The sequence below is a fragment of the Ranitomeya variabilis genome, chromosome 2 (genome assembly GCF_051348905.1).
Source record: "Ranitomeya variabilis isolate aRanVar5 chromosome 2, aRanVar5.hap1, whole genome shotgun sequence".
NCBI lineage: Eukaryota > Metazoa > Chordata > Amphibia > Anura > Dendrobatidae > Ranitomeya > Ranitomeya variabilis.
Window position 1 is genome coordinate 21,212,649 of NC_135233.1, and position 15,650 is coordinate 21,228,298.

Genomic DNA, 15,650 nt, shown 5'->3' on the forward strand with positions numbered 1-15,650 from the left:
TTAAGAGGCGAGCGCCCCATTAAAATTAAACTTGAAATTGCGTCCGTTATACAGTCACGGCCGAAAGTGTTGGCATTGAAAGTGTTCCAGAAAATGAAGTATTTGTCCCAGAAAATAATTGCAATTCCCCATGTTTTGTTACACATGTTTATTTCCTTTGTGTGTATTGGAACAACACAAAAAAAAGAATAAAAGGCAAATTGGACATAAATTTCACACAAAACCCCAAATATGAGGCGGACAAAATTGTTGTCACTTTTCCGAAATTGTGGTTAAACAACTTTGTTTCAAGCATGTGATGCTTGTTCAGACTCACCTGTGGCAAGTAACAGGTGTGGGTAATATGAAAATCACACCTGAAAGCAGATAAAAAGGGGAGAAGTTGACTCAATCTCCACATTGTGTGTCTGTGTGTGCCTCACTAAGTATGGAAAACAGAGAGAGAAGAAGAGAACTGTCTGAGGAAGCAAAATTGTTGAACAATATCAACAATCTCAAGGTTACACGTCCATCTCCGGAGAACTTGATGTTTCTTTGCCCACAGTCCGCAACATAATTCAGAAGTTTACAACCCGTGGCGCTGTAGCTAATCTCCCTGGAGAGAGACATTGATGAAAGATCGCAAGGCACGAGAGTCCGGATGGTGGATATGCCCTAATCAAGCTCCAAAGAAATCCCAGCTGTCCTGCAGACTCAGGGTGCATCAGTGTCAGAGCGAACTATCCGTCCACATGTCAATGAAATGAAACACTATGGCAGGAGGACCCCACTGCTGACAGAGACATAAAAAAGCTAGACTGCAATTTGCTAAAATGCACATGAGTAAGCCAAAATCCTTCTGGGAAACCATCTTGTGGACAGATGAGACCAAGATAGATGGTAAAAGCACATCATGCTACTGTTCACCAAAAATGGAATGAGGCCTACAAAGAAAAAAGCACAATACCTACAGTCAAATATGGTGGAGGTTCAAAGATGTTTTGCGGTTGTTTTGCGGCCTCTGACACTGGGTGCCTTGACTGTGTGCAAGGGATCATGAAATGTGAAGATTACCAATGGATTTTGGGAGGCAATGTAGTGTCAGAAATCTGGGTTTGCGTCCTAGGTCATTGGTCTTCCATCAGGATAATAACTCCAAATATACTTCATGTCTCCCCCAGAAATGGATGGAAGCAAAGCGCTGGAGAGTTCTGAAGTAGCCAGCGACGAGTCCGGATCTAAATCCCATTGATCACCTGTGGAGAAATCTTACAATTGCTGTTGGGAGAAGACGCCTTCACATATGAGAGACCGGGAGCAGAAGAAGAGTCGTCCATAATCCCAGCTGAGAGGTGTAAGAAGCCTGTGGATGATTATAGGAAGCGATTGATTGCAGTTAGTTATTCCAAAGGGATTTCAGCCAAATATTAAGTTGGGGTGCCAAGAATTCTGTCCGGACCATATTGGGGGTTTTGTGTGAAATTGTTCAATTTGCCTTTTTCCTCTGTTTTTTGTGTTGTTCCAATACACAAATGAAATAAACACATATAGAATAAAACATGGGGAATTGGAATAATTTTCTGGGAGAAATACTTCATTGCCTGGAACAATTTCAAGGGTGCCGAGTGTCCCTTATATACGGTGCCGGCAGAATGTCCCTTATATACGGTGCCGGCAGAGCGTCCCTTATATACGGTGCTGGCAGAGCGTCCCTTATATACGGTGCCGGCAGAGCGTCCCTTATATACGGTGCCGAGTGTCCCTCATATACGGTGCCGGCAGAGTGTCCCTCATATACGGTGCCGGCAGAGCGTCCCTTATATACGGTGCCGGCAGAGCGTCCCTTATATACGGTGCCGAGTGTCCCTCATATACGGTGCCGACAGAGTGTCCCTCATATACGGTGCCGGCAGAGCGTCCCTTATATACGGTGCAGGCAGAGGGTCCCTTATATACGGTGCCGGCAGAGCGTCCCTTATATACAGTGCCGGCAGAGCATCCCTTATATACGGTGCCGGCAGAGCGTCCCTTATATACAGTGCAGGCAGAGGGTCCCTTATATACGGTGCCGGGAGAGTTTCCCTTATATACGGTGCAGGCAGAGGGTCCCTTATATACGGTGCCGGGAGAGCGTCCCTTATATACGGTGCAGGCAGAGGGTCCCTTATATACGGTGCCGGCAGAGCGTCCCTTATATACGGTGGCGGCAGAGCGTCCCTTATATACGGTGCCGGCAGAGGGCCCCATATATACAGGGCAGGCAGAGCGTCCCTTATATACGGTGCCGGCAGTGTCCCTTATATACGGTGGCGGCAGAGCGTCCCTTATATACGGTGGCGGCAGAGCGTCCCTTATATACGGTGGCGGCAGAGCGTCCCTTATATACGGTGGCGGCAGAGCGTCCCTTATATACGGTGGCGGCAGAGCGTCCCTTATATACGGTGGCGGCAGAGCGTCCCTTATATACGGTGGCGGCAGAGCGTCCTTTATATATGGTGACGGCAGAGGGTCCCTTATATACGGTGCCGGCAGAGCGTCCCTTATATACGGGGCCGGCAGAGCGTCCTTTATATACGGTGACGGCAGAGCGTCCCTTATATACGGTGCCGGCAGAGCGTCCCTTATATACGGGGCCGGCAGAGCGTCCCTTATATACGGGGCCGGCAGAGCGTCCCTTATATACGGTGCCGGCAGTGTCCCTTATATACGGTGCCGGCAGAGCGTCCCTTATATACGGGGCCGGCAGGGCGTCCCTTATATATGGGGCCGGCAGAGCGTCCCTTATATACGGGGCCGGCAGAGCGTCCCTTATATACAGGGCCAGCAGAGCGTCCCTTATATACAGGGCCGGCAGAGTGTCCCTTATATACGGTGCCGGCAGAGCGTCCCTTATATACGGTGCCGGCAGAGCGTCCCTTATATACGGTGCCGGCAGAGCGTCCCTTATATACGGTGCCGGCAGAGCGTCCCTTATATACGGTGCCGGCAGAGGGCCCCATAATAAGTAATAATGAATTTGTCGGCTGTCCTCTTCTAAGCCCCAACAACGTTGCAAAAGTTATCAAAGTTGGGGTAAAAATGCCAAAAGTTGAAATATTTTTATAAAACTATGAGTGCCCCCAAAGCCAAAAATTCTGCCTAATTGACTCCAGATTTCTGCGTAAAACAGTTTGATGACCGGAGGCCGATGTTTTGGGGGTTTTTTTGATGCAAAGAAATAAGGAATATAGTAACAACAAAAACTTAACATGCAAATTACCTCTTCAGAGAGAGAGGACGAGAACTCCATAGCGCCACCAACTGGCATAAGTGCTGCAACGTGAGGGGTCAATGCTGAAGTAGTGACAGGAGGTGTAAACTTCTGCAAGCCCCCCAGTAATGGAGACTGACGTATTTCTTATGAAATAAACGTAAAATATGATGAAGTAGAAAGGAGAATTGGCAGCAAAGGTCGCTGCCCGCACCTGTACGTCAGCGGATGAGCCCACATGCTGACTGTCAGTGGATGAGCCCACATGCTGACTGTCAGCGGATGAGCCTACATGCTGTCAGCGGATAAGCCCACATGCTGACTGTCAGCGGATGAGCCCACATGCTGTCAGCGGATGAGCCCACATACTGTCAGCGGATGAGCCCACATACTGTCAGCGGATGAGCCCACATGCTGACTGTCAGTGGATGAGCCCACATGCTGTCAGCGGATGAGCCCACATGCTGACTGTCAGCGGATGAGCCCACATGCTGACTGTCAGCGGATGAGCCCACATGCTGACTGTCAGCGGATGAGCCCACATGCTGACTGTCAGCGGATGAGCCCACATGCTGACTGTCAGCGGATGAGCCCACATGCTGACTGTCAGCGGATGAGCCCACATGCTGACTGTCAGCGGATGAGCCCACATGCTGTCAGCGGATGAGCCCACATGCTGTCAGCGGATGAGCCCACATGCTGACTGTCAGCGGATGAGCCCACATGCTGACTGTCAGTGGATGAGCCCACATGCTGTCAGCGGATGAGCCCACATGCTGACTGTCAGCGGATGAGCCCACATGCTGACTGTCAGCGGATGAGCCCACATGCTGACTGTCAGCGGATGAGCCCACATGCTGACTGTCAGCGGATGAGCCCACATGCTGACTGTCAGCGGATGAGCCCACATGCTGACTGTCAGCGGATGAGCCCACATGCTGACTGTCAGCGGATGAGCCCACATGCTGACTGTCAGCGGATGAGCCCACATGCTGACTGTCAGCGGATGAGCCCACATGCTGACTGTCAGCGGATGAGCCCACATGCTGACTGTCAGCGGATGAGCCCACATGCTGACTGTCAGCGGATGAGCCCACATGCTGACTGTCAGCGGATGAGCCCACATGCTGACTGTCAGCGGATGAGCCCACATGCTGACTGTCAGCGGATGAGCCCACATGCTGACTGTCAGCGGATGAGCCCACATGCTGTCAGCGGATGAGCCTACATGCTGATTGTCAGCGGATGAGCCCACCTGCTGATCGTCAGCGGATGAGCCTACATGCTGACTGTCGCCATTCGCCCCCTCCTGCTCTTCACCTTCTTCTTTCTTTGCTCGGTTCCGGTGACGCCACAGTTTTGCTGGAGGTGACATCACTCTACAAATGTCAAGGAAACAGTGAGTCAGCAACGAGCGCAGCTCCAACCGTGAATTCTGCTGCAAAACGGAGACCAAATATCAAGGAACTTCGAGTCGTCGGCATTTTATTTCAATAAATCAAAAAGAGCACGAGGAAATACGAAGCTTTGTGCTATGTTGTATCGGAGGAATCGGCTTTTTTCTCCTGGACGGATCGTTCATTCTGACAATTCTCGGGTTAAATATGTCTCCAGTGACTGCAGATTGTTCCATCTCTGAGACCGGGGATGACAGCTGGTGCTTATACAATGCTGTGGAGAGGGGTGGAGCTTTACCTCTAGCTCCTTCCATCTGCATAGAATCTTATCAGCACTAATTGTCATCTCCGGTCTCACTGATGACACATTGTACCTGGCACAGAAAGAAGCAGATTTCACTGTAAGATTTACTGCAAAGTTTCTTATTTTCTCGTGTAATATTGATTTATAAAATAAGAATTAAAAAGACGGTTAGTCAAGAATAGAAACTAGTAAATCAACTGAACGACCCATATAAACAGCGTTGGAAACATGTCCCAGATATACAGTGCAGGCAGAGCGTCCCATATATACAATGCCGGCAGAGCGTCCCATATATACGGTGCCGGCAGAGCGTCCCTTATATACGGTGCCGGCAGAGCGTCCCTTATATACGGTGCCGGCAGAGCGTCCCTTATATACGGTGCCGGCAGAGCGTCCCTTATATACGGTGCCGGCAGAGCGTCCCTTATATACGGTGCCGGCAGAGCATCCCTTATATACGGTGCCGGCAGAGCGTCCCCATATATACGTGCCGGCAGAGCGTCCCTTATATACGGTGCCGGCAGAGCATCCCTTATATACGGTGCCGGCAGAGCGTCCCCATATATACGGTGCCGGCAGAGCGTTCCTTATATACGGTGCCGGCAGAGCGTCCCTTATATATGGTGCCGGCAGAGGGCCCCAGTGCATGGGAGGTCTCGGAACTTGGCCCTATATGAGTATGGGGTGATAGCATGGTAACCCAGGATAGTCTGCTTTACAATGTTATAATCCCGATTCCCCTGTGAGTCAATGGTTCGGTAAGCCTCCGTCAGGCTATCGTTCAGGAGTCCCACTAACAAACGCATCCAGCCAGAGTGGGGCACCTCCATCACAGCACACTGCTGCTCAAAGTCCTTGAAGAACCCCTCCACATCTCCGGAAGCCTCATCAAATGGCTTAAACTCTGTCCGGGTGATCCGTACAGGCTCCCGGATCGTTGGGTTTACATTCCACATTGCGTTACTCCCTCTTTCAAGCTCCATTGCTTCTTGTCTCCGCTGTGCCCGGCGGGCAGCCTCCTCCTTGTACTCCTGAGAGACACCTGGGCCCAGAACCACCATCTCTTCTTCGTACCACACCACTCACTGGCTTTTTGGGGTGGGAGTCCTCGTCTCCAGTGCTGGTCCTTCAGACATATGGGAGGAGGTGGCCGGGCTGGCACCCATCAGTAGGTCAATTAAGGCCTCTTTAGTCAGTCCCTGGTAGTTCAGGTCCAGGTCTCTGGCTCTCTCCTGTAAACTGGATACAGTCCAATGTCTGTACTCAGTCTGTTCTCTATTAGGTTACGCTCTGTTGATCCCACCACTGCCACCAGTTGTCACGGGGTCCTTCTCCGGTACCACACACTCAACAGAGCAAGAGAAGAGTGAACAATCCCAAAACCTTTATTTAGGCAAAAATACGAAAGGTCCATATACGATCCACCACACAAAGGATAAAATAGTCCAAAACACGAATGCAGTTCAGTAACAGGATAAAAATCCAACAATCCAGAACAGAGGCTAGCATAGTCCATATACACTTCTTTCTCTCTGAGGTGCTGTGAACACATCATAGTTCCACACAGGACTGATCTGTGTCTCACCTCCCTGATCTTTTAAGTCTCCTTCCTCATTCACAGGTCAGGAGGGGGAAGGTCTCAGGGGCTCATTGTTTCAACAAACTAGGTCAATATGTCATTGGCATACAGTACTGTGGGGGCTGATATCAGATGGCAGCAACAGTCATTCATCAATTAATAAATACCGAAAAAACACCTTCACATTAGACCAAGAAGTAATGTAAAAATATGTAAACTTTATTGAAAGACACATAAAAAACATAGAAACTGGGCAGTAACCACAAGTGCAGCAGCAAAAGTGGGAACCCCACAGGGACAACCTCTATATAGAGAATATATGTACAACAGTAACATGGGAATGATATATAACCCAACACTTAATAAAGTGCAATTAGGATACAGTAAGTCACAAAACATATAAGAGAATCAAAATAAATAATCAATATAGTCTTCACACATGAATATATATAATGGCATCCACATTGCACTAATAGCGATATATAACATCAGCTGAACAGCCTAAGGCTACGTTCACATTTGCGTTGTTGGGCGCAGCGTCGTCGACGGATACCGACGCATGCGTCATGCGCCCCTATCTTTAACATGGGGGGCGCATGGACATGCACCGGTATGCGTTTTACGACGCATGCGTCATATTGACGCACAAGAAAGGGCGCAGAGGACGCTACTTGTAGCATTTTCCCTGCGCCGAAACTCCTGATCTTTACTATCTTATGACAACGCATGCGTCGCAAAACGCTGCGTTGTGTACATGCGTTGTTGGTTGCGTCGCCGACGCTGCGCCCAACAACGCAAATGTGAACGTAGCCTAACATGAAACCTGTAAGTACTGTATAGATGCAAGTTACAGGTATAGTTACCAAGAGGGAGAAGCCGGGGACCCACCACACCCAATGCGCGTTTTGCACTGAAATGCTTTGTCTCTCCTCTCGGGCAGGGTCCTCTCTCCTCTCGGGCAGGGTCCTCTCTCCTCGCAGGCAGGGTCCTCTCTCCTCGCAGGCAGGGTCCTCTCTCCTCGCAGGCAGGGTCCTCTCTCCTAGCGGGCAGGGTCCTCTCTCCTCTCGGGCAGGGTCCTCTCTCCTAGCGGGCGGCGTCCTTTCTCTTCTCGGGCAGGGTCCTCTCTCCTCTCGGGCAGGGCCTCTCTCCTCTTGGGCAGGGTCCTCTCTCCTCTTGGGCAGGGTCCTCTCTCCTCGCGGGCGGCATCCACTCTCCTCGCGGGCAGGGTCCTCTCTCCTAGCGGGCAGGGTCCTCTCGGGCAGGGTCCTCTCTCCTAGCGGGCGGCGTCCTTTCTCTTCTTGGGCAGCGTCCTCTCTCCTCTCGGGCAGGGTCCTCTCTCCTCTCGGGCAGGGTTCTTTCTCCTCGTGTGTGGCGTCCTCTCTCCTCCCGGGCGGCATCCTCTCTCCTCTCGGGCAGGGTCCTCTCTCCTCGCGGGCGGCGTCCTCTCTCCTAGCGAGCAGGGTCCTTTCTCCTCTCGGGCAGGGTCCTCTATCCTCGCGGGCGGCGTCCTCTCTCCTCTTGGGCAGGGTCCTCTCTCCTCTCCGGCAGGGTCCTTTCTCCTCGTGTGCGGCGTCCTCTCTCCTCTCGGCCAGGGTCCTTTCTCCTCTTGGGCAGGGTCCTCTCTTCTTCCGGGCAGCGCCCTCTCTCCTCGCAGGCGGCGTCCTCTCTCCTAGAGGGCGGCGTCCATTCTCTTCTCGGGCAGGGTCCTCTCTCCTCGCAGGCGGCGTCCTCTCTCCTCGCGGGCAGGGTCCTTTCTCCTCTCGGGCAGGGTCCTTTCTCCTCTCGGGCAGGGTCCTTTCTCCTCTCGGGCAGGGTCCTTTCTCCTCTCGGGCAGGGTCCTTTCTCCTCTCCGGCAGGGTCCTTTCTCCTTGTGTGCGGCGTCCTCTCGGGCAGGGTCCTTTCTCCCCTCGGGCAGGGTCCTCTCTCCTCCCGGGCGGCATCCTCTCTCCTCCTGGGCAGCGTCCTCTCTCCTCTCGGGCAGGGTCCTCTCTCCTCGCAGGCGGCGTCCTCTCTCCTCTCGGGCAGGGTCCTCTCTCCTCGCGGGCAGGGTCCTTTCTCCTCGCGAGCGGTGTCCTCTCTCCTCCTGGACCAGTCGTGACTTGTATCGTTTAGATTACTGTACTTGCCTTTATTATGTACACCCCCCTGACATGTAATGTGCCATGGAATAAGTGGCGCTATAATAATAATAATCATTTCGCCGTAAACACTAGAAATAATCAAAAAGTGTGAACGCCAGAATCGACTCTTTTCAGCTCAAAACTGCAATAAAAAGCGACCAAATGCTGCACGGGCCCCAGAATGGCACCAAACATGCTGGGGAGGATGAGGGTGGTAGTGGGGGCTCATGCTGGGGAGGATGAGGGTGGTAGTGGGGGCTCATGCTGGGGAGGATGAGGGTGGTAGTGGGGGCTCATGCTGGGGAGGATGAGGGTGGTAGTGGGGGCTCATGCTGGGGAGGATGAGGGTGGTAGTGGGGGCTCATGCTGGGGAGGATGAGGGTAGGACCGCTCGCTGAGTAACCGCAGCCACAACACGCAGGAAAGAAGCAAAAAAATTCAAAGGGGTTATCAGACACTACAACTCCCATCCTGCAAGGCTTCAGGGAACAGTGAGAGTTGTAGTTTGGACTCAGTGTTGAAAACAAGATGACTTGACGCGTCCTGTGTGACCGGGGACTTACATACATTCATCTGTCACTAGAAGGTAGCTACGTAACACGAGGCCGCCATTTTCTTGGAGTCCGCTAACTGGGACCCGGAAGTGAAGAGCGGAGAGGCCGGAAGTGGTGGAGCTGCCTTCACGTTCATGTCCTTGTTCTACCGCAGGGATGTTCCTCACCTGTGTGAACTGTGAGTGCGGATGGGGCTCATGCTGTGGAGGATAGGGGTGGTAGTGGGGGCTCATGCTGTGGAGGATGAGGGTGGTAGTGGGGGCTCATGCTGTGGAGGATGAGGGTTGTAGTGGGGGCTCATGCTGTGGAGGATGGGGGTGGTAGTGGGGGCTCATGCTGTGGAGGATGAGGGTTGTAGTGGGGGCTCATGCTGTGGAGGATGAGGGTGGTAGTGGGGGCTCATGCTGTGGAGGATGAGGGTGGTAGTGGGGGCTCACGCTGTGGAGGATGGGGGTGGTAGTGGGGGCTCATGCTGTGGAGGATGAGGGTGGTAGTGGGGGCTCATGCTGTGGAGGATGAGGGTTGTAGTGGGGGCTCATGCTGTGGAGGATGGGGGTGGTAGTGGGGGCTCATGCTGTGGAGGATGGGGGTGGTAGTGGGGGCTCATGCTGTGGAGGATGGGGGTGGTAGTGGGGGCTCATGCTGTCGAGGATGGGGGTGGTAGTGGGGGCTCATGCTGTGGAGGATAGGGGTGGTAGTGGGGGCTCATGCTGTGGAGGATGGGGGTGGTAGTGGGGGCTCATGCTGTGGAGGATGGGGGTGGTAGTGGGGGCTCATGCTGTGGAGGATGGGGGTGGTAGTGGGGGCTCATGCTGTGGAGGATGGGGGTGGTAGTGGGGGCTCATGCTGTGGAGGATGGGGGTGGTAGTGGGGGCTCATGCTGTGGAGGATGGGGGTGGTAGTGGGGGCTCATGCTGTGGAGGATGGGGGTGGTAGTGGGGGCTCATGCTGTGGAGGATGGGGGTGGTAGTGGGGGCTCATGCTGTGGAGGATGGGGGTGGTAGTGGGGGCTCATGCTGTGGAGGATGGGGTGGTAGTGGGGGCTCATGCTGTGGAGGATGGGGGTGGTAGTGGGGGCTCATGCTGTGGAGGATGGGGGTGGTAGTGGGGGCTCATGCTGTGGAGGATAGGGGTGGTAGTGGGGGCTCATGCTGTGGAGGATGAGGGTGGTAGTGGGGGCTCATGCTGTGGAGGATGGGGGTGGTAGTGGGGGCTCATGCTGTGGAGGATGGGGGTAGTAGTGGGGGCTCATGCTGTGGAGGATGGGGGTGGTAGTGGGGGCTCATGCTGTGGAGGATGGGGGTGGTAGTGGGGGCTCATGCTGTGGAGGATGGGGGTGGTAGTGGGGGCTCATGCTGTGGAGGATGGGGGTGGTAGTGGGGGCTCATGCTGTGGAGGATGGGGGTGGTAGTGGGGGCTCATGCTGTGGAGGATGGGGTGGTAGTGGGGGCTCATGCTGTGGAGGATGGGGGTGGTAGTGGGGGCTCATGCTGTGGAGGATGGGGGTGGTAGTGGGGGCTCATGCTGTGGAGGATAGGGGTGGTAGTGGGGGCTCATGCTGTGGAGGATGAGGGTGGTAGTGGGGGCTCATGCTGTGGAGGATGGGGACAGGTCAGGCAGTTCCGCTTCTGCCGATAAGAAATATGCAATTTTTGTAGACTTTACATGTTAAGGGTTCATGGGCGCACAACGATGGCAGACATAGTGGCCCTCCTTATGCTCCCGGCTGCCATGACAGAGCCATCGTCACCCCACAATCATGTTACAGGGCATCGATGGGTGTCAGAGGAGTCTTCTTTCCCTTCTTAAATGAAGCTGTCGGAGGTTACAGAGGCGTCTAAGGGGTTAAACTGCTGAAATCAAAGCTCTGATGCCGACTGTGCACATAAGGGGATGTGATGAATGGAATCCTGGGCAGAGTGGGCACCAGGACTATATGTGGTAATGGAGGATGGGGGTAGTAGTGTGTAGTAGAAGATGTTGGGTGCATAAATGTATCACATATTGATCTTCTTTCTTTTTTTCTCCCTGACGTGTGCGGAGCAGTCGCCAAAGGGAAATCTAAGTAAGTGGAGGCAAATTCTCCTGTACTGACCGATCTTTATAATCATGGACATGAGTATAGCCGATATAGAAGCCGCAGAATAGTGAGTGCAGCTCTGGAGTATAATACAGGAGGTAACTCAGGATCAGTAATGTAATGTATGTACACAGTGACTGCACCAGCAGAATAGTGAGTGCAGCTCTGGGGTATAATACAGGATGTAACTCAGGATCAGTAATGTAATGTATGTACACAGTGACTGCACCAGCAGAATAGTGAGTGCAGCTCTGGAGTATAATCCAGGAGGTAACTCAGGATCAGTAATGTAATGTATGTACACAGTGACTGCACCAGCAGAATAGTGAGTGCAGCTCTGGGGTATAATACAGGATATAACTCAGGATCAGTAATGTAATGTATGTACACAGTGACTGCACCAGCAGAATAGTGAGTGCAGCTCTGGGGTATAATACAGGATGTAACTCAGGATCAGTAATGTAATGTATGTACACAGTGACTGCACCAGCAGAATAGTGAGTGCAGCTCTGGAGTATAATCCAGGAGGTAACTCAGGATCAGTAATGTAATGTATGTACACAGTGACTGACTGCACCAGCAGAATAGTGAGTGCAGCTCTGGGGTATAATACAGGATATAACTCAGGATCAGTAATGTAATGTATGTACACAGTGACTGCACCAGCAGAATAGTGCGTGCAGCTCTGGAGTATAATACAGGATGTAACTCAGGATCAGTAATGTATGTACACAGTGACTGCACCAGCAGAATAGTGAGTGCAGCTCTGGGGTATAATACAGGATATAACTCAGGATCAGTAATGTAATGTATGTACACAGTGACTGCACCAGCAGAATAGTGAGTGCAGCTCTGGGGTATAATACAGGATGTAACTCAGGATCAGTAATGTATGTACACAGTGACTGCACCAGCAGAATAGTGAGTGCAGCTCTGGGGTATAATACAGGATGTAACTCAGGATCAGTAATGTATGTACTCCGTGATTATACTTACACCTATTAACCTCTTGTTCTCCGTGCTTTCGGGCAGGGTGCTCTTGGTGAAGATGGTCAGTGCTGCAGGAACTGGTTACAGCTTCAACATTCGGAGGAACAAACTGAAGGACAAGCTCATCCTGAGGAAATACGACCCTCTTGGTCAGTTTGTGTCTATTATTTGGGGAGTGTTTCTTATAAGTACAATAAGTCATTGTCAGGTTGTTGTGCCGCGGTTTAACCCTCGCAGGTAACGGCTGCAGCACTATCTGCAGTTTCAGAATCTTTTTTTTCGCTCTTGCAGTAAAACAGCACGTCCTGTTCCACGAGAAGAAGAAAATCCGCAGCATCTAATGAGCGCTCAGTATGAAGTAGAGAACGGACTCATTGTGGGGGAACACTCAGGTGGACGTCTGCTGTGGAGGCTGAGGACTGCTGGCCGCCTCCTGTCCTCAGCGCACGGAGGGTTAATGCTGCTGTGGTAACTGAATGGTGGCGGAGTCTTCACCAATAAATAAATCTTTCTGCCTTTGTACAGACGTCTCAGGATGCGGTGCGTTGTCTTCCTGCATCTCGGGGTGATGTCACCCGTTGTATGTCACTCGTATCCTTCAGGACAGGACTTGTGTAATGTGCGAGTGTTGGTAAAACACGCCTTTACCCCAGAGTCCTAGTCTATCTTCTCTCACAGGGGACGTTGTTGTGATGCCGCATTTTACAGAATTGATGGAGCTGCAGCTTAAAAGTAAATAATCAGGAAGCACAAAATATGGACACTGCCTTCTGCATTACAGCAGCTCCTCGCTACTGCAGCCATGATGTTAGTGGTTACCGCTAGTTAATAAAATTGCACCAGGATTGTCTTCAATCGTCTGGGATCATAAGCAATTTACAACTTGCTCTGAACTTCAGACTTTTCTCATATTAGGGTGTTACTCAGGCTGGATGTAAGGTCTGTGTCTCTCTCCCAGTAATATAGGCTGGATGTGAGGTCTGTGTCTCTCCCAGTAATATAGGCTGGATGTGAGCACTGTGTGTCTCCCCCAGTAATATAGGCTGGATGTGAGCTCTGTGTGTCTCTCCCAGTAATATAGGCTGGATGTGAGGTCTGTGTGTCTCTCTCAGTAATATAGGCTGGATGTGAGCTCTGTGTGTCTCCCCCAGTAATATAGGCTGGATGTGAGCTCTGTGCGTCTCTCCCAGTAATATAGGCCGGATGTGAGGTCTGTGTGTCTCTCCCAGTAATATAGGCTGGATGTGAGCTCTGTGTGTCTCTCCCAGTAATATAAGCTGGATGTGAGGTCTGTGTGTCTCTCCCAGTAATATAGGCTGGATGTGAGGACTGTATGTCTCCCCCAGTAATATAGGCTGGATGTGAGCTCTGTGTGCCTCTCCCAGTAATATAGGCTGGATGTGAGGTCTGTGTGTATCTCCCAGTAATATAGGCTGGATGTGAGGTCTGTGTCTCTCCCAGTAATATAGGCTGGATGTGAGGTTTGTCTCTCTCAGTAATATAGGCTGGATGTGAGGTCTGTTTCTCTCCCAGTAATACAGGCTGGATGTGAGGACTGTATGTCTCCCCAGTAATATAGGCTGGATGTGAGCTCTGGGTGCCTCTCCCAGTAATATAGGCTGGATGTGATCGGTGTGTCTGTCCCAGTAATATAGGCTGGATGTGAGGTCTGTGTCTCTCTCCCAGTAATATAGGCTGGATGTGAGGTCTGTCTCTCCCAGTAATATAGGCTGGATGTGAGGTCTGTGTCTCTCCCAGTAATATAGGCTGGATGTGAGGTCTGTGTGTCTCTCCCAGTAATATAGGCTGGATGTGAGGTCTGTGTGTCTCTCCCAGTAATATAGACTGGATGTGACCTCTGTGAGTCTCCCAGTAATATAGGCTGGATGTGAGGTCTGTGTGTCTCTCCCAGTAATATAGGCTGGATGTGAGGTCTGTGTGTCTCTCCCAGTAATATAGGCTGGATGTGAGGTCTGTATGTCTCTCCCAGTAATATAGGCTGGATGTGAGGTCAGTGTGTCTCTCCCAGTAATATAGGCTGGATGATCTCTGTGTCTCTCCCAGTAATATAGGCTAGATGTGAGGTCTGTGTCTGTCTCCCAGTAATATAGGCTGGATGTGAGGTCTGTGTGTCTCTCCCAGTAATATAGGCCGGATGTGAGGTCTGTGTGTCTCTCCCAGTAATATAGGCTGGATGTGAGGTCTGTCTCCCCAGTAATATAGGCTGGATGTGAGGTCTGTCTCCCCAGTAATATAGGCTGGATGTGAGGTCTGTCTCCCCAGTAATATAGGCTGGATGTGAGGTCTGTGTGTCTCTCAGTAATATAGGCTGGATGTGAGGTCAGTGTGTCTCCCCTAGTAATATAGGCTGGATGTGAGGTCTGTGTGTCTCCCCAAGTAATATAGGCTGGATGTGAGGTCAGTGTGTCTCCCCTAGTAATATAGGCTGGATGTGAGGTCAGTGTGTCTCCCCTAGTAATATAGGCTGGATGTGAGGTCAGTGTGTCTCCCCTAGTAATATAGGCTGGATGTGAGGTCTGTGTGTCTCTCCCAGTGATATAGGCTGGATGTGAGGTCTGTGTGCCTCTGCCAGTAATATAGGCTGGATGTGAGGTCTGTCTCCCCAGTAATATAGGCTGGATGTGAGGTCAGTGTGTCTCCCCTAGTAATATAGGCTGGATGTGAGGTCAGTGTGTCTCCCCTAGTAATATAGGCTGGATGTGAGGTCAGTGTGTCTCCCCTAGTAATATAGGCTGGATGTGAGGTCTGTGTGTCTCTCCCAGTGATACAGGCTGGATGTGAGGTCTGTGTCTCTCCCAGTAATATAGGCTGGATGTGAGGTCTGTGTCTCTCCCAGTAATATAGGCTGGATGTGAGGTCTGTGTCTCTCCCAGTAATATAGGCTGGATGTGAGGTCTGTGTCTCTCCCAGTAATATAGGCTGGATGTGAGGTCTGTGTGTCTCTCCCAGTAATATAGGCTGGATGTGAGCTCTGTTTGTCTCTCCCAGTAATATAAGCTGGATGTGAGGTCTGTGTGTCTCTCCCAGTAATATAGGCTGGATGTGAGCTCTGTGTGTCTCTCCCAGTAATATAAGCTGGATGTGAGGTCTGTGTGTCTCTCTCAGTAATATAGACTGGATGTGAGCTCTGTGTGTCTCTCCCAGTAATATTGGGTGGATGTGAGCTCTGTGTGTCTCTCCCAGTAATATAGGCTGGATGTGAGGTCTGTGTGTTTCTCCTAGTAATATAGGCTGGATGTGAGGTCTGTGTGTCTCTCCCAGTAATATAGGCTGGATGTGAGGTCTGTGTGTTTCTCCCAGTAATATAGGCTGGATGTGAGGTCTGTGTGTCTCTCCCAGTAATATAGGCTGGATGTGAGGTCTGTGTGTCTCTCCC

At 51.5% G+C, this 15,650-nt stretch overlaps 1 protein-coding gene across 1 annotated transcript; it reads left to right on the forward strand.

Annotated features, from left to right (window-relative positions):
- The first annotated feature begins 9,225 nt into the window (after positions 1-9,225).
- Positions 9,226-12,775, forward strand: MRPL33 (mitochondrial ribosomal protein L33). Its single transcript, XM_077282086.1, has 4 exons — positions 9,226-9,361; positions 11,230-11,248; positions 12,296-12,402; positions 12,545-12,775. Exons 1-4 carry the CDS (start codon positions 9,340-9,342, stop codon positions 12,592-12,594), a joined length of 198 nt encoding a protein of 65 aa, XP_077138201.1. The 5' UTR covers positions 9,226-9,339; the 3' UTR covers positions 12,595-12,775.
- The last annotated feature ends 2,875 nt before the right edge of the window (positions 12,776-15,650 follow it).

Coding starts and splice junctions, on each gene's coding strand:
- MRPL33 (XM_077282086.1), top strand. CDS start 9,340: ATGTTCCTCACCTGTGTGAACT. Junction 12,403..12,544: donor GAGGAAATACGACCCTCTTG/GTCAGTTTGTGT, acceptor TCGCTCTTGCAG/TAAAACAGCACGTCCTGTTC.